The sequence below is a fragment of the Pelophylax lessonae genome (genome assembly GCF_965119305.1).
Source record: "Pelophylax lessonae genome assembly, chromosome: 6".
NCBI lineage: Eukaryota > Metazoa > Chordata > Amphibia > Anura > Ranidae > Pelophylax > Pelophylax lessonae.
This window is the reverse complement of record NC_138773.1, coordinates 38,208,086-38,228,011: the sequence shown is the minus strand read 5'-3', so window position 1 is coordinate 38,228,011 and position 19,926 is coordinate 38,208,086. Positions and strand designations below refer to the sequence as shown.

Sequence of the window (19,926 nt, the reverse complement as noted above, 5' to 3'; positions counted from 1 at the left end):
TGTTGGGCTCCCTGTCTGGTTTAATGCTGCTGTGGGCTGCAAGGAGGGGGGCTGTTGTACACTGTTCAGTGTTGATACTGTAATTATCTGTGTGACATGCTGTGTGAATATAGGACATGATGTTATACACGTTGGTGCATACATGCGGTGGCCGCTACGGCGGTCCGCCATTTTTATCATAGCTGCAGGCGTGTGCTGGCCATATCTATGTGATAGGAGCGGAGTTTTTGGTGCCAAGCGCCGCCATTTTGGTGGCGATCGCTCGGGCCGCTTGTCAGCGCTGCAGGCTTTGCCTTTGCTAGTCCCTCACCGGCGGCCATGTTTGTGGAGCCTTCCATAGGCTTTATAGGAGCGGTCTGTGTTTCATCACTTCCTTTCCCTGAGCAACAGCGATCGGTGCAGCAGCTGAGTGGTCTCTCCAGGTTTATCTTCCTTATCCCTGTATTCCTTGCCTAAGTTTTGTGTTTATCCCTGTGGAGGTCGGTGTGTGCGGTGGGCTGCGCTCGCCGCGCTGTTAAAGGGGCAGTACTCCTTTTCTTCCTAACACACTTTTGGGGGCATGGATTCTCAGGAAAGCAAATTTCCTCTCACCTTAGTGGGGGGCCAGGGGACTGCTGCTGCTTCCCCCGAGGGGGGTGATTTGGCTACTGTTGTGGCTAACCTTGCTGCTCAGGTGCAAATGCTTGTGGCTGCTCAATCCACAAAACGGCCCAGAGTTTCAATTTCCTCTGATTCAGAGGGTGATGGTGATGGGGCTGCTATGGCTGGGGTTTCCTTATCTGGGTCCCGTTCGTCCCTGGACCTTGTAGGGTCTGAAGTGGAGGCTGAGGTTGAAGGGGTTGATAATTCCCCCCCTGGCTCGTCTGAAGAGCTTGCACTCATGGATGACTTGGTTGCTTCTATCAAACAAACACTGCGTTTGCAGGATGAGCCTTGTCCTCCTGCTGTCCTGGCCTCTTATGGGACGCAGCGAAGACGCAAATCATCGCAGGTTTTTCCTTGCACTGAGGATTTTCAGCGCGCTGTTAGTGAACAATGGCACAATATACGGAAGCCTTTTGCTGTGCCAAGTAGGTTCAAGCTGCGTTATCCTTTCTCACCCGCTACTGATGAACGTTGGTGTGTGCCACCTCCGGTGGATCACACGGTGGCGGTTTTGAATAAGTCCACTGCGATTCCTGCTGAGGATACCCCGGTGTTCCGGGATGCCACGGACAGGAGGCTAGAGTTACTTGCCCGTCATACTTATTCGGTTACCGGTTCCATGCTGAAAGCTATTTTTGCTTCTCTTATGGCAGCTCAGGCTGTCGCGGATTGGACGCAGGTACTTAGGCGCGTCCTGGTGGCTGACTCTGCCCCTCCGGCGACGCTGGCTATGGTAGATCAAATCCATCAGGGTGTCATGTATTTGTGTGATGCGGACTTGGATATAGTCCCATTGGCTGCACGTGTGCACAGCGTGGCGGTGTTGTCACGCCGCCTGATTTGGCTGAAGTGTTGGTCTGTGGACCAATCTTCGCGCAAAACCTTAGCTAATCTACCCTATACGGGATCTCGCCTTTTTGGCGAACCCTTGGATGTTCTGATAAAAGGGATCACGGGTGGTAAGAGCACGCTCTTACCCCAATCCCACAAGGCTAAGGTTGCTCCGGGTAAGAAGCATGCTTCTTTTCGGCCCTCTCAGGGGTCCTTTCGTGCCTTTCGGTCGCACTATAAGGGCAAGCCCTTCAAAGGTCAAGGCTCCCAAAAGAAGCCGTGGAGAGGTAAGCAGAAGTCCGGCCAGTCCGGATCCGCTGCCCATAACAATGCGGCCTGAAGGGGCGCCCTCACCCAGTTCTGGGGTGGGGGGACGTTTGCTTGGTTTTCTTCAACCCTGGACGGCCCGTGTTCGGGACAGGTGGGTTCAGGAAATCGTTCGATCTGGCTACAAGATCGAGTTTCTCTCTCGGCCGGCGAGCAGATTTTTTCCCTCAAATCTTCAACTGTCTCCGGAGCGGTTGCGGGATCTGCACCTGGCGGTGCGGGACCTGCGAGCTCAGGGAGTGGTGGTTCCGGTGCCTCATCGGGACAGATTTCGGGGGTTCTATTCCAATCTGTTCACCGTGCCCAGGAAGGAGGGCAAGGTGCGTCCAATTCTGGACTTGAAGGCTCTGAACCGCTTTGTGCGGGTTCGCAAATTCCGCATGGAATCCCTGCGGTCGGTGGTGGCTGCCCTGGTTCCGGGGGAATTCATGGCCTCCATCGACTTGAAGGATGCGTACCTTCACATTCCAATTTTCGAGGGTCACCAGAGGTACCTTCGATTCGCCATTGCGGAGGATCATTACCAATTGATGGCGCTACCCTTTGGTCTCGCTTCGGCTCCATGGGTGTTCACCAAGGTGCTTGCACCGGTTCTAGCTTTGTTGAGAGCCCAGGGCATCTCTGTCCTGGGGTATCTGGACGACATTCTGGTTCGGTCTGCGACCAGCCAGGGTCTGGTGAAGGACCTGTCCGTCACGATGCAGACTCTGCAGGAGTTTGGTTGGACGATAAACTTTCCAAAATCGACGCTGTGCCCGTCGGTTGGTCTTCCCTACCTGGGAATGATTCTGGACTCAGTCCAGGCGAGGGTCTTCCTACCGGACGACAAGCTCAGGACTCTTCAGGAAGAAGTCAAGTCCCTCGGGGACGTTCCGTGCTCGTCACTCCGGACGTGCATGCGATGTTTGGGATTGATGGTCTCGGCTTTCGAGGCAATTCCCTTCGCCCAGTTTCACACGCGGGGTCTCCAAGCGGAGATCCTGTCCAGGTGGGACGGGCGACCACAATCTCTGGATCTCCAGATTTCGTTGGGTCATCGCACCAGAAGGGATCTTCTGTGGTGGCTCCAGTCCCCGGCGGTGTCGGGGGCAAGTCTTTTCGTCCTCTCTCATGGACGGTGGTCACCACGGATGCCAGCCTGTCGGGCTGGGGTGGTGTTCTGGGCGTTCTGTCCATCCAGGGAACTTGGTCGGAGGAGGAATCCTCCCTTCCGATCAACATTCTGGAATTGCGAGCGATAAATCTCTGCCTTCGACGTTGGACGGACAGGCTGCAGGGCCGTCCGGTTCGGGTGCAGACGGACAATGCCACGGCGGTGGCCTACATCAACCACCAAGGGGGCACCAGGAGTGCCCGAGCGGCTCGGGAAGTGGCCGACATTCTGTCTTGGGCCGAGACGCACGTCCCGGCGATAACGGCGGTTCACATTCCGGGGGTGGAGAACTGGCAGGTGGATTATCTGAGTCGCCAGTCCCTGGACCAGGGGGAATGGTCCCTCCACCCGGATGTATTCCAGATGTTGTGCGCGAAGTGGGGTCTTCCAGAAGTGGACCTGTTCGCGTCTCGTCTGAACAACAAGGTGGAAAGGTTCGTGGCAAGGACACGCGATCCTCGGGCAGACGCGTCAGACGCGTTGGTAGCTCCGTGGCATCAGTACCGACTGATGTATGCATTTCCACCGATTCAACTGCTGTCCAGGTTCTTTCGCAGGTTGAACTCGGAACCGCACACGGTGATTCTTGTGGCGCCGGACTGGCCTCGCCGGTCCTGGTACGCAGACCTCGTGAATCTGGCGGTCGACACCCTGTGGCGTCTGCCTTTTTGAGAAGATCTTCTGTCTCAAGGACCAATATTCCATCCTGCTTTACAGTCGTTGGCTTTGACGGCCTGGCTGTTGAAACCGAGGTCCTGAAGGATAGGGGTCTCTCCCCTGAGGTCATTCACACTTTGATCAACGCGAGGAAGTCTTCCTCGGGGAAGGTCTATTACCGTACTTGGAAGGCCTATTTTGCCTGGTGTGAGTCCAGGGGGTGTTCCCCTCGCACATACTAGGTGTCTAGAGTGTTGTCCTTCCTTCAAACGGGTGTTGACCAGCGTTTGGCGCTGGCTACGATCAAGGGTCAGGTTTCTGCGCTGGCCGTTCTCTTTCAACGTCCTGTGGCGTCTAACTCCTTGGTTAGCACCTTTGTTCAAGGGGTGCGACATCTGGTCCCTCCTAGGAGGGAACCTCTGCCTCCTTGGGACTTGAATCTTGTTCTGTCCGTGTTACAACATGCTCCTTTTGAAAAGATCAGGGAGATCTCGTTGTCCATGTTGTCCAAAAAGGTTGCCTTCTTGGTGGCGATCACTTCGGCTCGCAGAGTGTCGGAGCTGGCTGCTTTGTCCTGCAGGTCTCCGTATTTGGTCATTCACTTGGATAAGGTGGTCTTACGACCTAACCCTTCTTTTCTTCCGAAGAGGATTTCGGAATTTCACCTCAATGAGGACATTGTCTTGCCTTCGCTCTGCGCGAAGCCTAAACATCCGAAGGAGGTGGATTTGCACTCCTTGGATGTTGTTCGGGCGATTAGGGTTTACCTAAAATCGACTGAATCTTTTCGTAAGTCGGATTCTTTATTTGTCCTTCCAGAGGGCCCTCGGAAGGGCATGCGGCGTCGGCTTCCACCATCGCCAAATGGATCAGACAGACCATTGAACAGGCTTATGCTCTGAAGGGACAAGTTCCCCCCATGCCTGTGAAGGCGCACTCTACCAGATCTCTGAGTACGTCTTGGGCCTGTCATCATCGGGCTTCTGTGGCCCAGGTGTGTAAGGCGGCGACTTGGTCGTCCGTTCACACCTTCTCAAAGTTCTACAAGGTGGATGTTCAGGCATCGGCAGATGCTTCCTTTGGCCGCAAGGTTCTTAGTGCGGCAGTTCCTTAGGGTCCCTTGTTTTAGACCCTTGGCTGTTTGGGATATGTTTTTTTTATCCTTGGGTTATTTGTTTTTCCTGGGTTGTTGCTCCTGTTGAGCAAGTTTTTTTCATGCTGCCCAGCAGGTTTCCTTCCCTTGGTAAGGTTCCTTTCTCTCTCTGATGTGGAGACTGCGTTGCCTTAGGCGCGGCTGCGTTTCCCACCCCTCATGTTTGCACTGCTTTGGGACGTCCCCATTGTGACGAATATGAAGAGGCGGCGACTGTCGGAGGACGTAAGAGAAAACGGAATTTTTGTAAAATCTTACCTGTAAAATTCCTTTCTCTGAGTCCTCCGACAGTCGCCGCCCCCGCCCCTCTTTTGGGGTTTGGTTGTATACTCTAATGCTATTCTACTGAAACTGAGGTATGGATACAGGAAGTAGGAGGGTATTGACTGAGGGGACCACCCCCCGGGGGTGGGATATGTTCAAAGCTTTAATATTGACATATTCTGTTGCCTAGCTACTCCTACGGAGCAAAGGTCAATTACCCCATTGTGACGAATATGAAGAGGCGGCGACTGTCGGAGGACTCAGAGAAAGGAATTTTACAGGTAAGATTTTACAAAAATTCAGTTTTCTTGGGGTTATTACTTTTTGACACTTTTTTTGGTGAATAGGTATGGGGTATGATGTACCCGATACCCATTCACATGGGGGGGGGGGGGGCAGGATCTTGTTAAAGGTGGCTTCCAGATTCTGATAAGCCCCCCTGCCAGCAATTGTAACCAGGAGTCATTTTAAATGGGATTTGACTTGTTTTTTTTTTTAAATGTCATTTTTGGCTCACTCTAGTAATCCCAATCCTTTTCCAAAACTCTACATGTCTATTATTGAAGATGTTATTGAAGGCGTAAGTGAACTTTTTGCCGAAGAAGGTGTTGATGAGCAGGTTCTTAAAGTGGAGTTCCACCCATTTTAATAAGTTCAGATGTATGTAATCCCCATAAAAATACTTTTACTAATGGAAACTATTTTATTTTTTTTCTGCAAGGAAATACCTTTTCTCTTAAATCCTCTGACAGTCGCCGCCCACTCATACAGTCTGCACTTCTGGGTATTGGTCTTATCCACAGGAGTAAGCTAGGCATAAGATTTTGTTAGAAAACATTCACAAAACCATTGTATAGACACACCTACAGGTGGCTGTCCCTCTGGTCCAATACCCCCAGCTAGCAGCATTCCCAAACCAGTTTGTCTTTGCCTAGCATAGGAGTAGACTGGCTTTTCCCTAAATGGGGCTGCAGTCTCAGCCTTTTTTACTTATTATTATTTTTTCTCTCTGAGAAAGTGATTTTTCTTTTATAATAATAGCCTTTTATTTGTTCCTGCACTTAGTTATTCGGACTTCAGAAGACTACAGCGTTTGCGGGTTGGGAATCGCACTGGCTATCCTAGGGCCTTATGGAATCCCAGCCTGCCATCGAGCGTTAGCAGGTTATGCGTACGCCCAGGCCTCGCAAACGACCATGTCCCTGTCCTCAGGGCAGAGCCTGCGAAGTGGCTACTTTGCCTGGGATGTCTCAACTGCAGTACGTCGCGTGTTGCTAGCGTCCTTTTCGGCTGACGGCACCACCACCCAGAGTGGGAGGCTTCCTGTCACAGAGCGGTACCCACGTTTCGCTGGACGGTGAGTACCATGCTACCCCTCTGTCTGTGGCAATTGTCTGTTGGGGTGTGTATGTGGGCCCTCTGTTTATGGGGATGGCAGTGCACATGGATCTGTGATATCCCCTCATGTCTGTCAGTGAGGTCCCTGTGTGTCCCTTCCCGGTCCCTGCGGGGGCGCTATGGCGGTTCTACCACTGTGTGGGGGGTTGCGGGGGTCCCTGAGGTGCTTCGGCAACGTTTTGGGGGTACAGACATAGTGTGTGGGGGCCGCGATCGGTGTAAAACCGCGGGGCTGCCATTTTAGGTGTGGGCAGGCTGTTTGGCCTCATTGTGAGGGCAGCAGCCATTTTCTGCTATTCTTTTGTCGCCCTTCGGGCGCCATATTTAGTGTGGGCGCTATGTTTCTTTAGGTGAACAGCGGCCATTTTACTGGAGCCTCCTCCATAGGCTTGTATTGGCTACCATTTTCTTGTGGCTCAGGGCTGTGTTCTGCCTCTAGTGGCGTGAGGTCACTTCCTTTCTTCTCACAGGCAGATCGAGCTGGCAGCGTGTGACAAGGTATAGGCACACTTTGGGGGATTTTATGGTGTTTTCTGGGCTGCATTCCTGCTGGCCTTCATTCCTTTGCAGTTTTTAGTAGCACAGGCTTAGTTCCTCATTGCGGTGCATTTGCGGTGGGAACCGCGGTAATCGCCGATTTTAAGGGCCAGCGCCTTTTAAATTCTGAAGTGCTATGATGGAGTCCCAGGATAGCAAATTCCCCCCTGCTCTGGTGGAGGGTTCAGGTACTCCTGTATCCTCGGCTATAGTTTCACTTACTGCTGCGCTTGCGACTTTAGCATCAAAAGTGGATTTGTTAATGTCTGACCGGGCTTCTAGGAAAAGGCCCAGGTTTTCTCAGTCTTCTGATTCAGAGCCAGATATGGTTGCCACGGACAGTGTACCCCCTGAGGGGTCTTAGTCCTCTCGGTCGGATGTGGAGGAGGAGGAGGATTCCGCCTCTGGTTCAGCAAGAGAACGCGCTGCAATGTCTGCGCTTATTAGCGCTGTGAAAGACACGCTAAATTTAGATGATGAGCCCCACCTGTCGGATAAACGGTCTTCCTTTGGGACCCGCAAAGCTCAGAAGTTGGGTCAGGTTTTTCCCTGCCCGCTGAGTTTCACAAGACCGTGAATGAACAATGGCGCAATTTAAAGCGCAATTTTGTGGTGCCCAAGCGTTTTCAGTACCGTTATCCCGTTGCGGTTCCGGTGCATACACGCTGGACTGTGGCTCCTTAGGACTGTGGCTCCTAAGGTGGACCACACTGTGTCCAGGTTGAATAAAGCCACTTTAATGCCCGCGGAGGATTCTCCGGTGTTTAAAGACCCGGCGGATAGGCAGGTGGAAAATCTTACCCGCCACATCTACATGGTTGCGGGTTCCTTAATGAAACCGTGTTCGCTTCCGTAATGGTCTCGCAGGCTGTTGTGGAGTGGGCCAAGGTGCTTAAATGCACACTTATTGCTGACTCCGCCCCTCCTGCTACTCTGGAGCTGGTGGAGCTGGTGGATAAAATTATTCAGGCTGTTTTATACGTATGTGACGCGGCCCTGGATAAGGCCCCTTTAGTTTCACGCCTGTCTGCAGTTGCTGTGACAATTCGTCGCATCGTTTGGTTGAAGCCGACCAGTCTTTCAAGAAGACAGTGTCTGACATCCCTTATGCTGGGAGTCGTCTTTTTGGGGACTCTCTGGATGAACAGGTGTCCAGGGGAAGATCCTTCCGCGGTAAGCAGGGCCCTTCATCCAGGGGTCCTTTCGTGCCTTCCAGGACAAGGATAAGTTCTTCAAGGCCTCTGGTGGCCAGAAGAAGCCTTGAGCGGGTAAGCCTAAAGCCGCCCACACGGGCACGGCGGCCCAGTCCGCCTCGACCTGAAGGGGCACCCTCACCCTTTTCAGGGGTGGGGGGATGTCTGCGCTGTTTTCCCAAACCTTGGCTGGCCAAGATTCAGGACAGGTGGGTTCAAGAACTCATTCGGTCAGGGTACAAGATCGAGTTTCGATCACGCCCAGCAGACAGATTCTTTCCCTTAAATCTTCATTTGACCCCAGATTGTTTCCGAGATCTCCATCGGGCGGTTCAGGATCTCCTTGCCCAGAGAGTGGTTGTCCCGGTGCCACATCGGGATAGGTTTCCGGGTTTTTACTCGAATCTGTTCACAGTACCCAGAAAAGAGGGCAAGGTGCGTCCGATTCTGGACTTAAAGTTTCTGAACCGCTTTGTGCGGGTCCAGAAATTCCGGATGGAGTCCCTCCAGTCGGTGGTGGCATCCCTGAGTCCAGGGGATTTCCTGGCTTCCATCGACCTCAAGGATGCGTATCTACACATCCTTATATACGAGGGTCATCAGAGGTACCTTCGATTCGCAATTGCGGAGGAGCATTATCAGTTTGTGGCGTTGCCTTTCGGCCTCGCTTCGGCTCCAAGGGTTTTTACTAAAGTGTTGGCTCCTGTTCTTGCCTTGTTGCGGGTTCAGGGGATTGCCATCCTGGGGTACCTGGACGATCTCCTTTTAGGGTCGAGTTCCAGTGCCACTCTGTTGCGCAATCTGTCCACCACAGTTCAGACGCTCCAGGAGTTCGGGTGGACCATCAATTTTCAGAAGTCGACATTGTCCCCTTCTGTTCGTCTCCCTTACCTGGGGATGATTCTGGACTCCGCCCAGATGAAGGTCTTTCTTCCGGAGAACAAACTCCGGACTCTGCAGGACGAGGTCACGTCCCTCAGGGACAATGAGTTCTCCTCGCTCCGGACCTGCATGCGATCAGGCTCTGTTTGCTCCGTTGGTCGGATCGTCTGCGGGGCTGTCCGGTGCGGGTGCAGACGGACAACGCCGCTGCGGTGGCTTACATCAATCACCAAGGGGGCACCAGGAGTGCCCGGGCAGCCAAGGAAGTGGCCGAGATTCTATCTTGGGCCGAGAAGCAGGTCCCGGCAATTTCGGCAGTTCACATTCCAGGTGTGGAGTCACCAGACCCTGGACCAGGGGGAATGGTCCCTACACCCGGAGGTGTTTAAGATGCTGTGTGCGTGGGGTGGATCCCCGGATGTGGATCTGTTCGCATCTTGGCTAAACAACAAGGTGGGAAGGTTTGTGGCAAGAACACGCGACCCTCTGCCGGACGCCTCGGACGCGTTGGTAGTGCCTTGGAATCGGTATGATTTATGCCTTTCCCACGATTCAGTTGTTGTCCAGGTTCCTTCGCAGGTTGGTCTCGGAACCGAGGTTGGTGATTCTAGTGGCCCCAGACTGGCCGCGCTGGTCTTGATACGCGGACATCATGCAACTGGTCGTTGAGCCTCCCTGGCGGCTCCCACTACGAGACGATCTTCTGTCTCAGGGGCCGATCTTCAATCCTGCTTTACAGTCGCTGGCTTTGATGGCATGGCTGTTGAAAGCCAGGTCTTGAGAGATAGGGGTCTCTCGTCGGCGGTAATTCCTACCTTACTCAAGGCTAGGAAAGCCTTGTCCGGTAAGATTTATTATCGTACTTGGATGTGGTAAGGGCGATCAGGGTTTACCTGTTGTCTACTGAATCCTTCAGAAAGTCGGATTCTCTTTTTGTACTTCCTGAGGGACCTCGGAAGGGTACGGCTGTGTCTGCGGCAACCATTTCCAAATGGATCAAACAGACGATTGTACAGGCCTATTCAATTAGGGATCGGGTTCCACCTTTCCCTGTCACGGCGCACTCTACCAGAGTGGTTAGTGCGTCTTGGGCCTTCCGCCTTCAGGCGTCGGTGTCCCAGGTGTGCAAAGCGGCGACCTGGTCGTCCGTGCATACCTTTACAAAATTCTACAAGCTTGATGTTCTGGCATCGGCAGATGCCTCTTTTGGCCGCAAAGTTATTTTGCTTTCCTGGGTCTGTTCGCTCCTGTTGAGCTTTCCTGTTACCCAGTGGTTGCCTTTCTGGTTCAGATATGGTTCTTCTCTCTGACCTGGGTGCTGCGTTGCCTTTTTTTGACGGTTACGTTTCCCACCCCTCACATCTACACTGCTTTGGGACGTCCTAGAAGGGCAGACTGTATGAGTGGGCGGCGACTGTCAGAGGACGTAAGAGAAAATAGAATTTTTGTAAGAACTTACCGTAAAATTCTTTTCTCTGAGTCCTCTGACAGTCGCCGCCCCCTAACCCCTCTTTTGGGGTTCATAGATCTCTATAATGCTTGCTACCAAACTTTGGAATGATTTGGAATGCTGCTAGCTGGGGGTATTGGACCAGAGGGACAGCCCCCTGTAGGTGTGTCTATACAAAGGTTTTGTGAATGTTTTCTAGCAAAATCTTATGCCTAGCTTAAGACCAATACCCAGAAGTGCAGACTGTATGAGTGGGTGGCGACTGTCAGAGGACTCAGAAAATAATTTTACAGTAAGTTCTTACAACAATTATATTTTTATCTTCTTTATTGATCCTCACTCCCGGGTCCGGCCACCTATAGGCGATTACGTCATTCGGCGAATCGCCTAGTGACGAAATCTCGCATTATTACACCGGCACCAGCTGTACTCGGATGTATTGCATTGAGTCCATGCTCCGCTCCGCCTCGGCCCCGCCTCCTCTCAGTGAGCTCTAGGGGATGTAATGGTTTCAGTCTGCGCTCACTGAGAGGAGGCGGGGCGGTGGCGGGGCGGAGCGCGGACTCAAAGCAATACATCCCCAAGAGCTCACTGAGAGGAGGCGGGGCGGAGCACGGACTCAATGCAATACATCCGAGTACAGCTGGTGCCGGTGTAATAATGCAACATTTCGTCACTAGGCGATTCGCAAGGGCTGCTTGGATACATCCCAGCAGCCCTTGCGAATCGCCGAATGACGTAATCGCCTATAGGCAGCCGGACGCGGAAGTGAGGATCAATAAAGAAGATAAAAAGGTATTTCCTTGCAGAAAAAAAATAAAATAGTTTCCATTGGTAAAAGTATTTTTTAAGGGGATTACATACATCTAAACTTATTAAAATGGGTGGAACTCCACTTTAAGGAGCTTAAGCGAGATCATCCAGGACCACCCGGGCACGGACGGAGGGATATACGTCTGGATACATACCCTAAGCCTGTATTGACCTCCTTGCCATATGGTATTGGGGGTCAACATCTTCCAGTGAGTTTGCATTTTTACAATACCTTACGAGCACGAAGGGTGACACCACCATTGCTTCAAACCTGTACAACACAGTGATTGGAAGACTCACTTCACTAATCCATGTTATTGAGTTTTCTGGTGTTTCGTTTAAACACATTACTTTGAACCTTTTTGGACAATTACATGAGTGTTTTGTTTGTGTAAAAACACATGTTACAAGGACATCTATTAATTTTAGTTTTTTTACGTTCACTTATTTTTGATGCACTTTTTTATGGGCACTTCTTATATTGCTTTATGATGTATTGCATAAGATTTTCATGATCATCACGGATGCACTTTAGATAATTTTAGATGCACCTTATATCTTGGGACGCCCTTTATATGTACAGTATATGATGTGATTTGCAATTCGGCACATGCTAGTTCATGGTATTATTATATACTTCCTATGCCATTTATTTGATTTATTACACGCATAGTTTTCATATGCACTTTAGTTTTTATACCTACTTCTCTGATTATCTGGATTGTAGGGATAGCACCCCTATTATACCCCGTGAGACATCGCGCTGTTAGTAATATATTGTATTAAATTTTTTGCATTCCATACCATTGTGGGTTGTAACAGCAGCAGTCCATATAGTACTTTGTGTAACAGATTATTACACACATTGTTTCCTTGGCGCGAGTGATTCTTCACATATAATTTTTGCTGCAGCATGTTTTATGCATACAGATGCGCCACTTTACAGGCACATTTAGGGTACCCCCAGGCACTATATTTAAAGGAATTTTTCATTTTTATTGTTGCACTTTATTGTTGCACTTTAAGCTCCTGAAAAAAGATTGTCTTTTTTTATTGATGCATGACCCCCAGGGCAGTACCCGGACCCCCATATCCCTTTTATGGTCAATTACTTGCATATAAGCCTTCAAAATGGGCACTTTTGATTTTTCCTGTTTGTCTCTTAAAGACTTCAATGGGGTTTGCTGTTCGGGTTAGAACATTTCCCCTGTTCTGGAGTTCGGCTCATCCCTATTCATGAGGGCCCCAGCCAATCCCCAGAAAGAATGGAAGGGGGCAGGCACCTCATATATACTTGGGGTCAGCCCAGCAGGGTCAGTGTGGAGTTTGGGTGGAAGCTGGAAATGGAGTGCCGAGGAGGCTGTTGGAGGCCCTGGAGTTTAACCCCCCAGTCTGGGGGGGTGAACTCGAGCCTGAGGCCTGGATGCAGGAGGGATCCTCTGACAGCACAAGTAAAAGAGTCCTGTCCAGTGGCACGGGAGCAGGTGTGAGGACAGCAGGAGCCAGCGAGCACATCCAGGAGATCTCTGGGGAGAAGACAGCCGGGTAGCTGGTGAGTGAGACAGTCGGGGGAGGACTAAAAGGCAGCCTGAGAGGACTGAGGAGTGGCAGTCTGGGATGGCTGTAGAGTCAGTCTGAGAGCACTGTGGAAGATTAGCCAGGAGGGCTAGTGAAAGGGACAGCTGCAGCCAGGTGGGCTGGCAGTTCTTGAGGAGGTGGTGATGGGATCAGCAGCCACAGGAAGGTAGCTGGACACTGGGACCTTATCTACACACCAAAGGGGCCCCGTGGTTCCTGCCTGTAAAGTGCTTTTACTGGATCTGGCTTGTCAGATCCCCCAAACAGTGTTCCAGCTGGGTCTGAGTGTTTCTGCAAGCGTGTTTGAGATACGTAATTTCCAGTTTGCTAGAACGCAGGTGAAGCGCAAACCGGCGATTCCTATACAATACATGCTGATCCCTGTCTTCTTTGAGATGCAAGTGCAATACAACCTTCTTTTTTAAATAAATTATTTGAAATAATGCACCATGAGAGTGTTTCTTCCTCTCCCTCTCTATATGGAAACACTGGAGCTTTGAATACGCTATTTATATACATATTAAATGGATGAGAGCAGCGGTTTGGAAAGGGAATTAATTCCTGTGACCTCATGTATGATATCATGGATTTTCCAATATGCGCAATTTGACTTTCTGTAATAGGGGTCAATCAAGTCTGGTAAGTGTATAGTCCGTGTGCATGCTTGTAGAGAGGAACCTTTCCTATACTCACGTGTGGGATTATATATGAACTTCACAATTTTTATGTATTTTATATTTTTAAATAAAGATGTGTTTATTTATTTGTCTATTCACTATTGTTTATTCACTACTATGATATGTATTTTATGATGTAAGAGCGCGGCTCCTTCGTTTCTGTTCACATTCCCCTGATCGATAGACTACTGATAATCACATACAGATTGCCCTGCACGTTCAAAGTTGTAATTAGCAGTGAAGCAAAATAGACTTAGCTTTGTTTCAGCAGATAGGGGAGACAGACATTAGTAGCAGAAGCAAATTCAAATAAAAAAAAAGTTCTAATATATGAGTATCTGTGACTTACTGCTTTCTCTCCTGCAACCACAAGTCTTCCGTCTCTCCTGTGTCTCACAAAGTCACTTACTGCTGTATCATATAAACGCTGAATGTCTGCCGCCTTTTCCTGCATCGTTGAAAATTTTAGCTTGCCCCTCTTTTTTTCTCCCTATGGGTTTTTGTAATTGCATCCCTTATCTTCCCCTGCCTATTCAAGTTCATCCCCTAATAAACTAAAAACATACCCAACCACCCTGGACAGGTTCTTGTCTACTGTGTGGATGCTGGAAACTTCCTGTTGCCTGGCTGTGCATGAGAGGGGAGACCCAAAAATACAGCGGCTCCTAAGGGGGTAGTGCTACATATGTAAAACCCTTCTATGGTTATGTTACAGGTCCAAATCCCACGTCAACTAAAGTAAGTCAGCTTTAGTAATGTTCTGTGCACTTTGCAAAGAGTATATACATAATTCACACTGATTAAATTTCAAACAGGTTCTCAGAAGTTTTCAATGAGTGACATTGAGGGTCCTGTGTGGATTGATGGTATGAAGACCTCACTGTCCTGCAAAGCTTCAAACTGTACTGGGAATGTCCAAGTGATTTGGGTCATTCAGTCTAAGGATGGCACGAAATTTGAGGTCTCTGAGAATCCACCCATAGATAAGGAGGAGGAAGAACCTTTAATGTCCAGGGAGTACGAAGTAACAAGGAACATTGTCAGTCACAAGAAAGGAAAACTCCATGATGTAACCACAAAGCTGACCTTCATTGCTTCTATATACAGACATCTGGGGACCACTGTGACCTGCAGGATTTCTGATAATAATGAAAAAATTGAGAAAACCTGTGATCCTAAGTCCATTTTAGGTAAATACATATTTTTTTCATAATACAAACTTTTATATCACAGCTAACCTCTAATTTACCCACCACCTAAATATTAAGATATGTCATTGCTCCCAGACCCTGCTCCCATATTTTGGAGGTCTCTTTATCTTCTAGTCTGTGGTGGCAGAATCCTCAGTTTTTAGTCAATATTCATAAGAACATTCTGTACTGCCCTTATGCAAACAACCATATTATTGTGGAAAATGAAGGCTAGACAATTAAAGTGTATCTAAAGTCAAATCTTTTAGGATAGATTGTGGAAGTTCAGCTTAGATCATCTGTCAGGTTTTTAATGCTGTCTGTGTTACCACTGGGGTAATTCAATCATTGTGACCATTGTCAGTGGGAAAATCCAAAATTTTGATTTGGAGAATAAAAGTAAAATCTTAAATAATTGGGGGCACTTGTTGGAGTGACAACTTAGAGGGAACTTCCTCCTGCTTTGGAGAGATTTTCTCTCCTGTCCCGCTGTGTCCACAGAACCTGAAGTGAAGGGGAAATTTCCAAATGAGACAAAGATGGAAAAAAAATGGCAGGGCTTTTAAACTTCCATACTCTATTCAAAATTGAAAAAAAAAAAGTTTTGACTTTATATACACTTTAGCCAGTTCTGGGCCGGAAGGATTTGCCCCCTTAATGACCAGGCCATTTTTTGTGATTCGGCACTGCGTTACGACACTGTACCAAAATAAAATTGATGTCCTTTTTTACCGCAAATAGAACTTTCTTTTGGTGGTATTTGATCACCTGTACAACTGTATATTTTGCGCTATAAACAAAAAAAGAGCGACATTTCTGAAAAAAAAAAATATATATTTTTCACATTCTGATATATAACTTTCCCAAATTAAAAATGTAAAAATCTAAAATTTTCATCCTTTTAGGCCAATTTCTGTTCTGCTACATATTTTTGGTAAAAAAAAATTGCAATAAGTGTATTTTGGTTGGGTTGCGCAAAAGTTATCATGTTTACAAACTAGAGGAAAGATTTATGTCATTTATATTTATTTTATTTTTGTACTAGTAATCGGGGTGATCAGCGACAGACAGATTGGACCCCTATCTGACATGTTTGACATTTTTGGGGGACCAGATGCACTGTCACTGTAATAATGACATTGGCAGGGAAGGGGATAACCTAGTGGGTTATCAAAGAGTTAAGTGTTTTCTAACTGTGTGGGGGATGGGCTTGTGAAATGATCACAGAGACCTGTGATCCTATATAGAAGGATTACAGGCGCTTTGTGATCATTTCAGAGAGAAGAACGGTGGGCTGTGTTTACAACAGCTGACCGTCCTTCTCTCTCAGCGGGGAGCGATTGCGAGTGCCTGGTGACAATCGAGTCCCCACTGCCCCCAGCACCCCGCGCGACCGACGTAGGGCTAAATCAGTTCACACAGGAGATGCTGCCTGCCACAGTAATTCTGCGGCAGGCATTCTTAATGTGGTTAATATTTGATATTTGAGTCTCTTCTCAATTGTTGTGGATCAATAAAGACAAATCCCAATAAGTAACTTGAGAAATATATTTTTCCCAGTATCTAATTGAAGGAAAATGGACTTTATGATATTATCATTGAAGTACTGTCTTCCATGTAGCTTCATATATGTTTAATTCATAGTAGTCCTCAAGACCTTAGATGCAGTAAAGAAATACAGAAATAAAGCTCTACCTGGGTCTTGCAAAACGCCAAATACTGACATTGAATTTGTTTTATAGGACATTGCTCTGTTATAGACAGAACTCTCATAACATAATTCAGTTGTAGTTTTGTGACATCAGTTATGGCCTTGGAGACTTGATTTTTTTAATGACATTTACATTTTGGATGTTTTCTTGTCTATTTTTTTTTCTCTTTGAATTTCTTCCTTTAATGTTTGAATAATAAATGCCTTTACTTATCACCTTCACCAAGTCATATCAATTTGGTTTAAAATAATGGAACAGAGGAAGTATCCTATAATCTTTACCACATCTAGTGTAGATGTATTTTCAATATGAAAGCTGCAATAGGTAATACCTGACTGGGAGCTGTGCCCAGCTCTGTGCTTCAGTATTCACTAGAAAATAAGATATTGATCATTTTTAAAATTGGTTCCTGGGCACTAATCTTCCCTACACCCTGTCCTGGAGATGTTACAAGTGTTGCTTCTCTTTGTCATCTTGAGTTAAACTAAACTCATTGCTTTGTTCTACAGCCAAACCCAAGTTTATTAAGCCGGTAAAGTCAACACTTTCTCCCCAAGGAGAAGTACAGCTGTCAGCTACTTTACAAAGATTTTATCCAGAAAAGATGGAGATCAGCTGGACCGGTAAAAGTACAAAATCTCAAGAAAAGATCCATTCCAAGGAAAATACAAGCAATAATGGCAACACATTTGATCTGGAGAGTAAATGTACAGTTCCTGGGGAGTTATTCAAAGATCCTGCATTTAAAGTCATGGTGACATGGAAACATGAATCTATGGAGGAGCCAGAATTCCAGGAACTGTCTGTAAGAGGTAAGGAATTAGGACAAGGATTAACAGAGCTACCACCTTCTTATTACCATGTAGCCACACATTTCATCCATGAGATGCTTTCTTGTTAGCTGTTAGTGTTTTAGAGAAGAATTCCAGGTATGGTATGTTTGTATATAGTTACATTAGACTAGTTTGGACCACTGTAACTAATTATATAGTTACATAGTTAGTGTGGTTGAAAAAAGACATCAGTCCATCTAGTTCAACCTATAATGTGTGTGTGTGTTTGCTGCGAACCATACATTGTATACCCCTGTATACTAAGTATATTCCATACCTGGTCAATGCCCCTGGAAGGAGGGATCACTGTAGTAGACACCTTTGCAGTAGACACCTTTGCTTCAGTGATCTACACTCGCTTCCATTGGCCCGTGCTGAGCGGTTGCCCTACTGCATTGTAAACAACAGGAGGTGGACCTCCCAACATGGGTGCCATTCAGAGAATGCTTTGCATTTTCTGAATAAGAACAAAGTCTTCGACTGATGAGGTGGAGAGGCAGGCTGCTTATGTCAAGCTCTACCTCATCCAATCAGAGAATGTCTTACTTTCAGTCAGACCTTGCATTCAGGTCGCGACCTCCTGTGTTTAAAATTCATCAGGCCAGCCACTCATAATGGAACACAAAAGCAAGTGGTGGTCACTTGAGTAGCGGTGTCTACGTTAGTGATTTCCAGCTTCATGGGGCATTGGCCAGGTATTGTATATACTGTACATACGTAGTTACATTGATCCAAGCTAGACCAGTATAACTATGTATAAAACACCATACCTGGAATTCCTCTTCAACATATTTTTTAAATGCATTTTTTTGGTCAAATGTCTGTGTTAGAATGTTATTTAGGGAGGCCGGGAATAAAAAAAAAAAGCAAGACATGAACAAAGGGCCGGCATGACAGGGGTAAAGGATCGTGGGACAGAGAAATAGTTAAAAAAAAAAAATATATATATATATATATATATATATATACACACAGTATCTCACTAAAGTTAGTACACCCCTCATTATCTTTTCATGTGACAACACTGAAGAAGTGACACTTTGCTATAATGTAAAGCAGTGAGTGTACAGCTTGTATAAGGCCCCTTTCACACGGTCCGTTCCGTCGACGGGGTCCGTTCTGCTCAGCGGGGGATCGATCCGCCGATCCCCACTGAACAGATGGATGACAGCTTGTCCATTCTCATCCGATCCCATCCAATCCGATCTGCCAGACGGATGGAAAATAGGGTTTCCATGCGTCCGGTTTTCACGGACAGGATCGGGTCTCCGCTGCCCTATAGGGATGCATGGAGCATCCGATCAGGTCCGCCTGAAAAACTGACAGGCGGATCTGATCAGATCATTCATGTGAAAGGACCCTAACAGTGTAAATTTGCTGTCCCCTCAAAATAAGGCAGTTAAGGCAGTGCTGGAAAATAATGGTGGCCACACAAAATATTGACACTTTTGGCCCAATTTGGACATTTTCACTTAGGGGTGTACTCACTTTTGTTGCCAACGGTTTAGACATTAATGGTTGTGTGTTGAGTTATTTTGAGGGGACAGCAAATTTACACTGTTATACAAGCTGTACACTCACTACTTTACATTGTAGCAAAGTGTAATTTCTTCTGTGTTTGTCACATGAAAAGATAAAATAAAATATTAACAAAAATTTGAGGGGTGTACTCACTTTTGTGAGATACGGCATAAATACTTAGTTGTAATTGGTTCAGGAGTGGGAGGAAGTAAGGGATAGGAGGAGTTGCAGGGGGGGTAGATAGGCAGAAGTGAGGACAGATCTTCAGTTGAAGGGAGATCAGCCAGGGGAAAACTTCCCTCCCGTCCGCCCTGTTATTTTACTCCCCACTTTTGATTAAGCACTTTATTGGGATCGGGGGATTGTTATCAAGCTGATGGCATGGTGCAAGGTCCTTGTAGGTTACTGTGGGCACTAAAAAATGTACTTGGTAGGGACCCATCTGCGGTACAAATTCCAGTTGTTATAATGGAGGTATCTGCGACTGGTTGTCTCCTAGTCGGTGGTGTTGCGGCTGGATGACTGTTTTAAGTAGGTCGCAGGTATTTCTTCTTGTTAGTAAGGCCTACAAGGACCTTGAGGCTCCATTTCTACTGTATTTACATTGTATTCACATCGTTATGTTTTATGTTATTTATTACATTGGTTAATAAAAGGCTGCTTTGGCCATTAACTCCAGTTGGTTGTCAGCGGGGTTATTAAAGGGTTGGAGGGAGTGGTATAGGTCAAAGTGGAAAGTGACAAGAAATCTTTAGTACCCTAGTCATGGTACTCCTTTTGAAGAAAACTGTTTACAGACCATGTCATTATGTCCATTCAAGGACAAGTGACAGTGTCTGTGAAAAGTTCTTAAAATAAGGACCTAATGAATGTACATCTATAACATCTATAATAAATATCATGAACAAATGAACAAACAATTCACATATAATATCTTCAAAACACACACATACAGTATATTAATAACTAAATAAAAATTATAATTAAAATATGTATATACTCAATAATAGGGCTGAACGATAGTCGATATGATATCGACTATAGTTCTGCGTCCGTGGGCGATATTCATATCGTCGAGGACACGATATTTAGCAATTTAGCATAGGCAGGGA

The 19,926-nt window shown here is 47.3% G+C and overlaps 1 protein-coding gene across 1 annotated transcript in view; it reads left to right on the top strand.

Moving 5' to 3' along the window:
- Positions 1-19,926, top strand: part of LOC309558535 (uncharacterized protein) — a gene marked incomplete at both ends in the record, with an annotated part of 302,626 nt that overhangs the window by 69,058 nt on the left and 213,642 nt on the right. The window contains 2 exons of the mRNA XM_082261614.1: positions 14,374-14,748; positions 16,970-17,272. Coding sequence (XP_082117740.1) covers positions 14,374-14,748; positions 16,970-17,272 — 678 coding nt within the window. The remainder of the gene's footprint in view (positions 1-14,373; positions 14,749-16,969; positions 17,273-19,926) is intronic.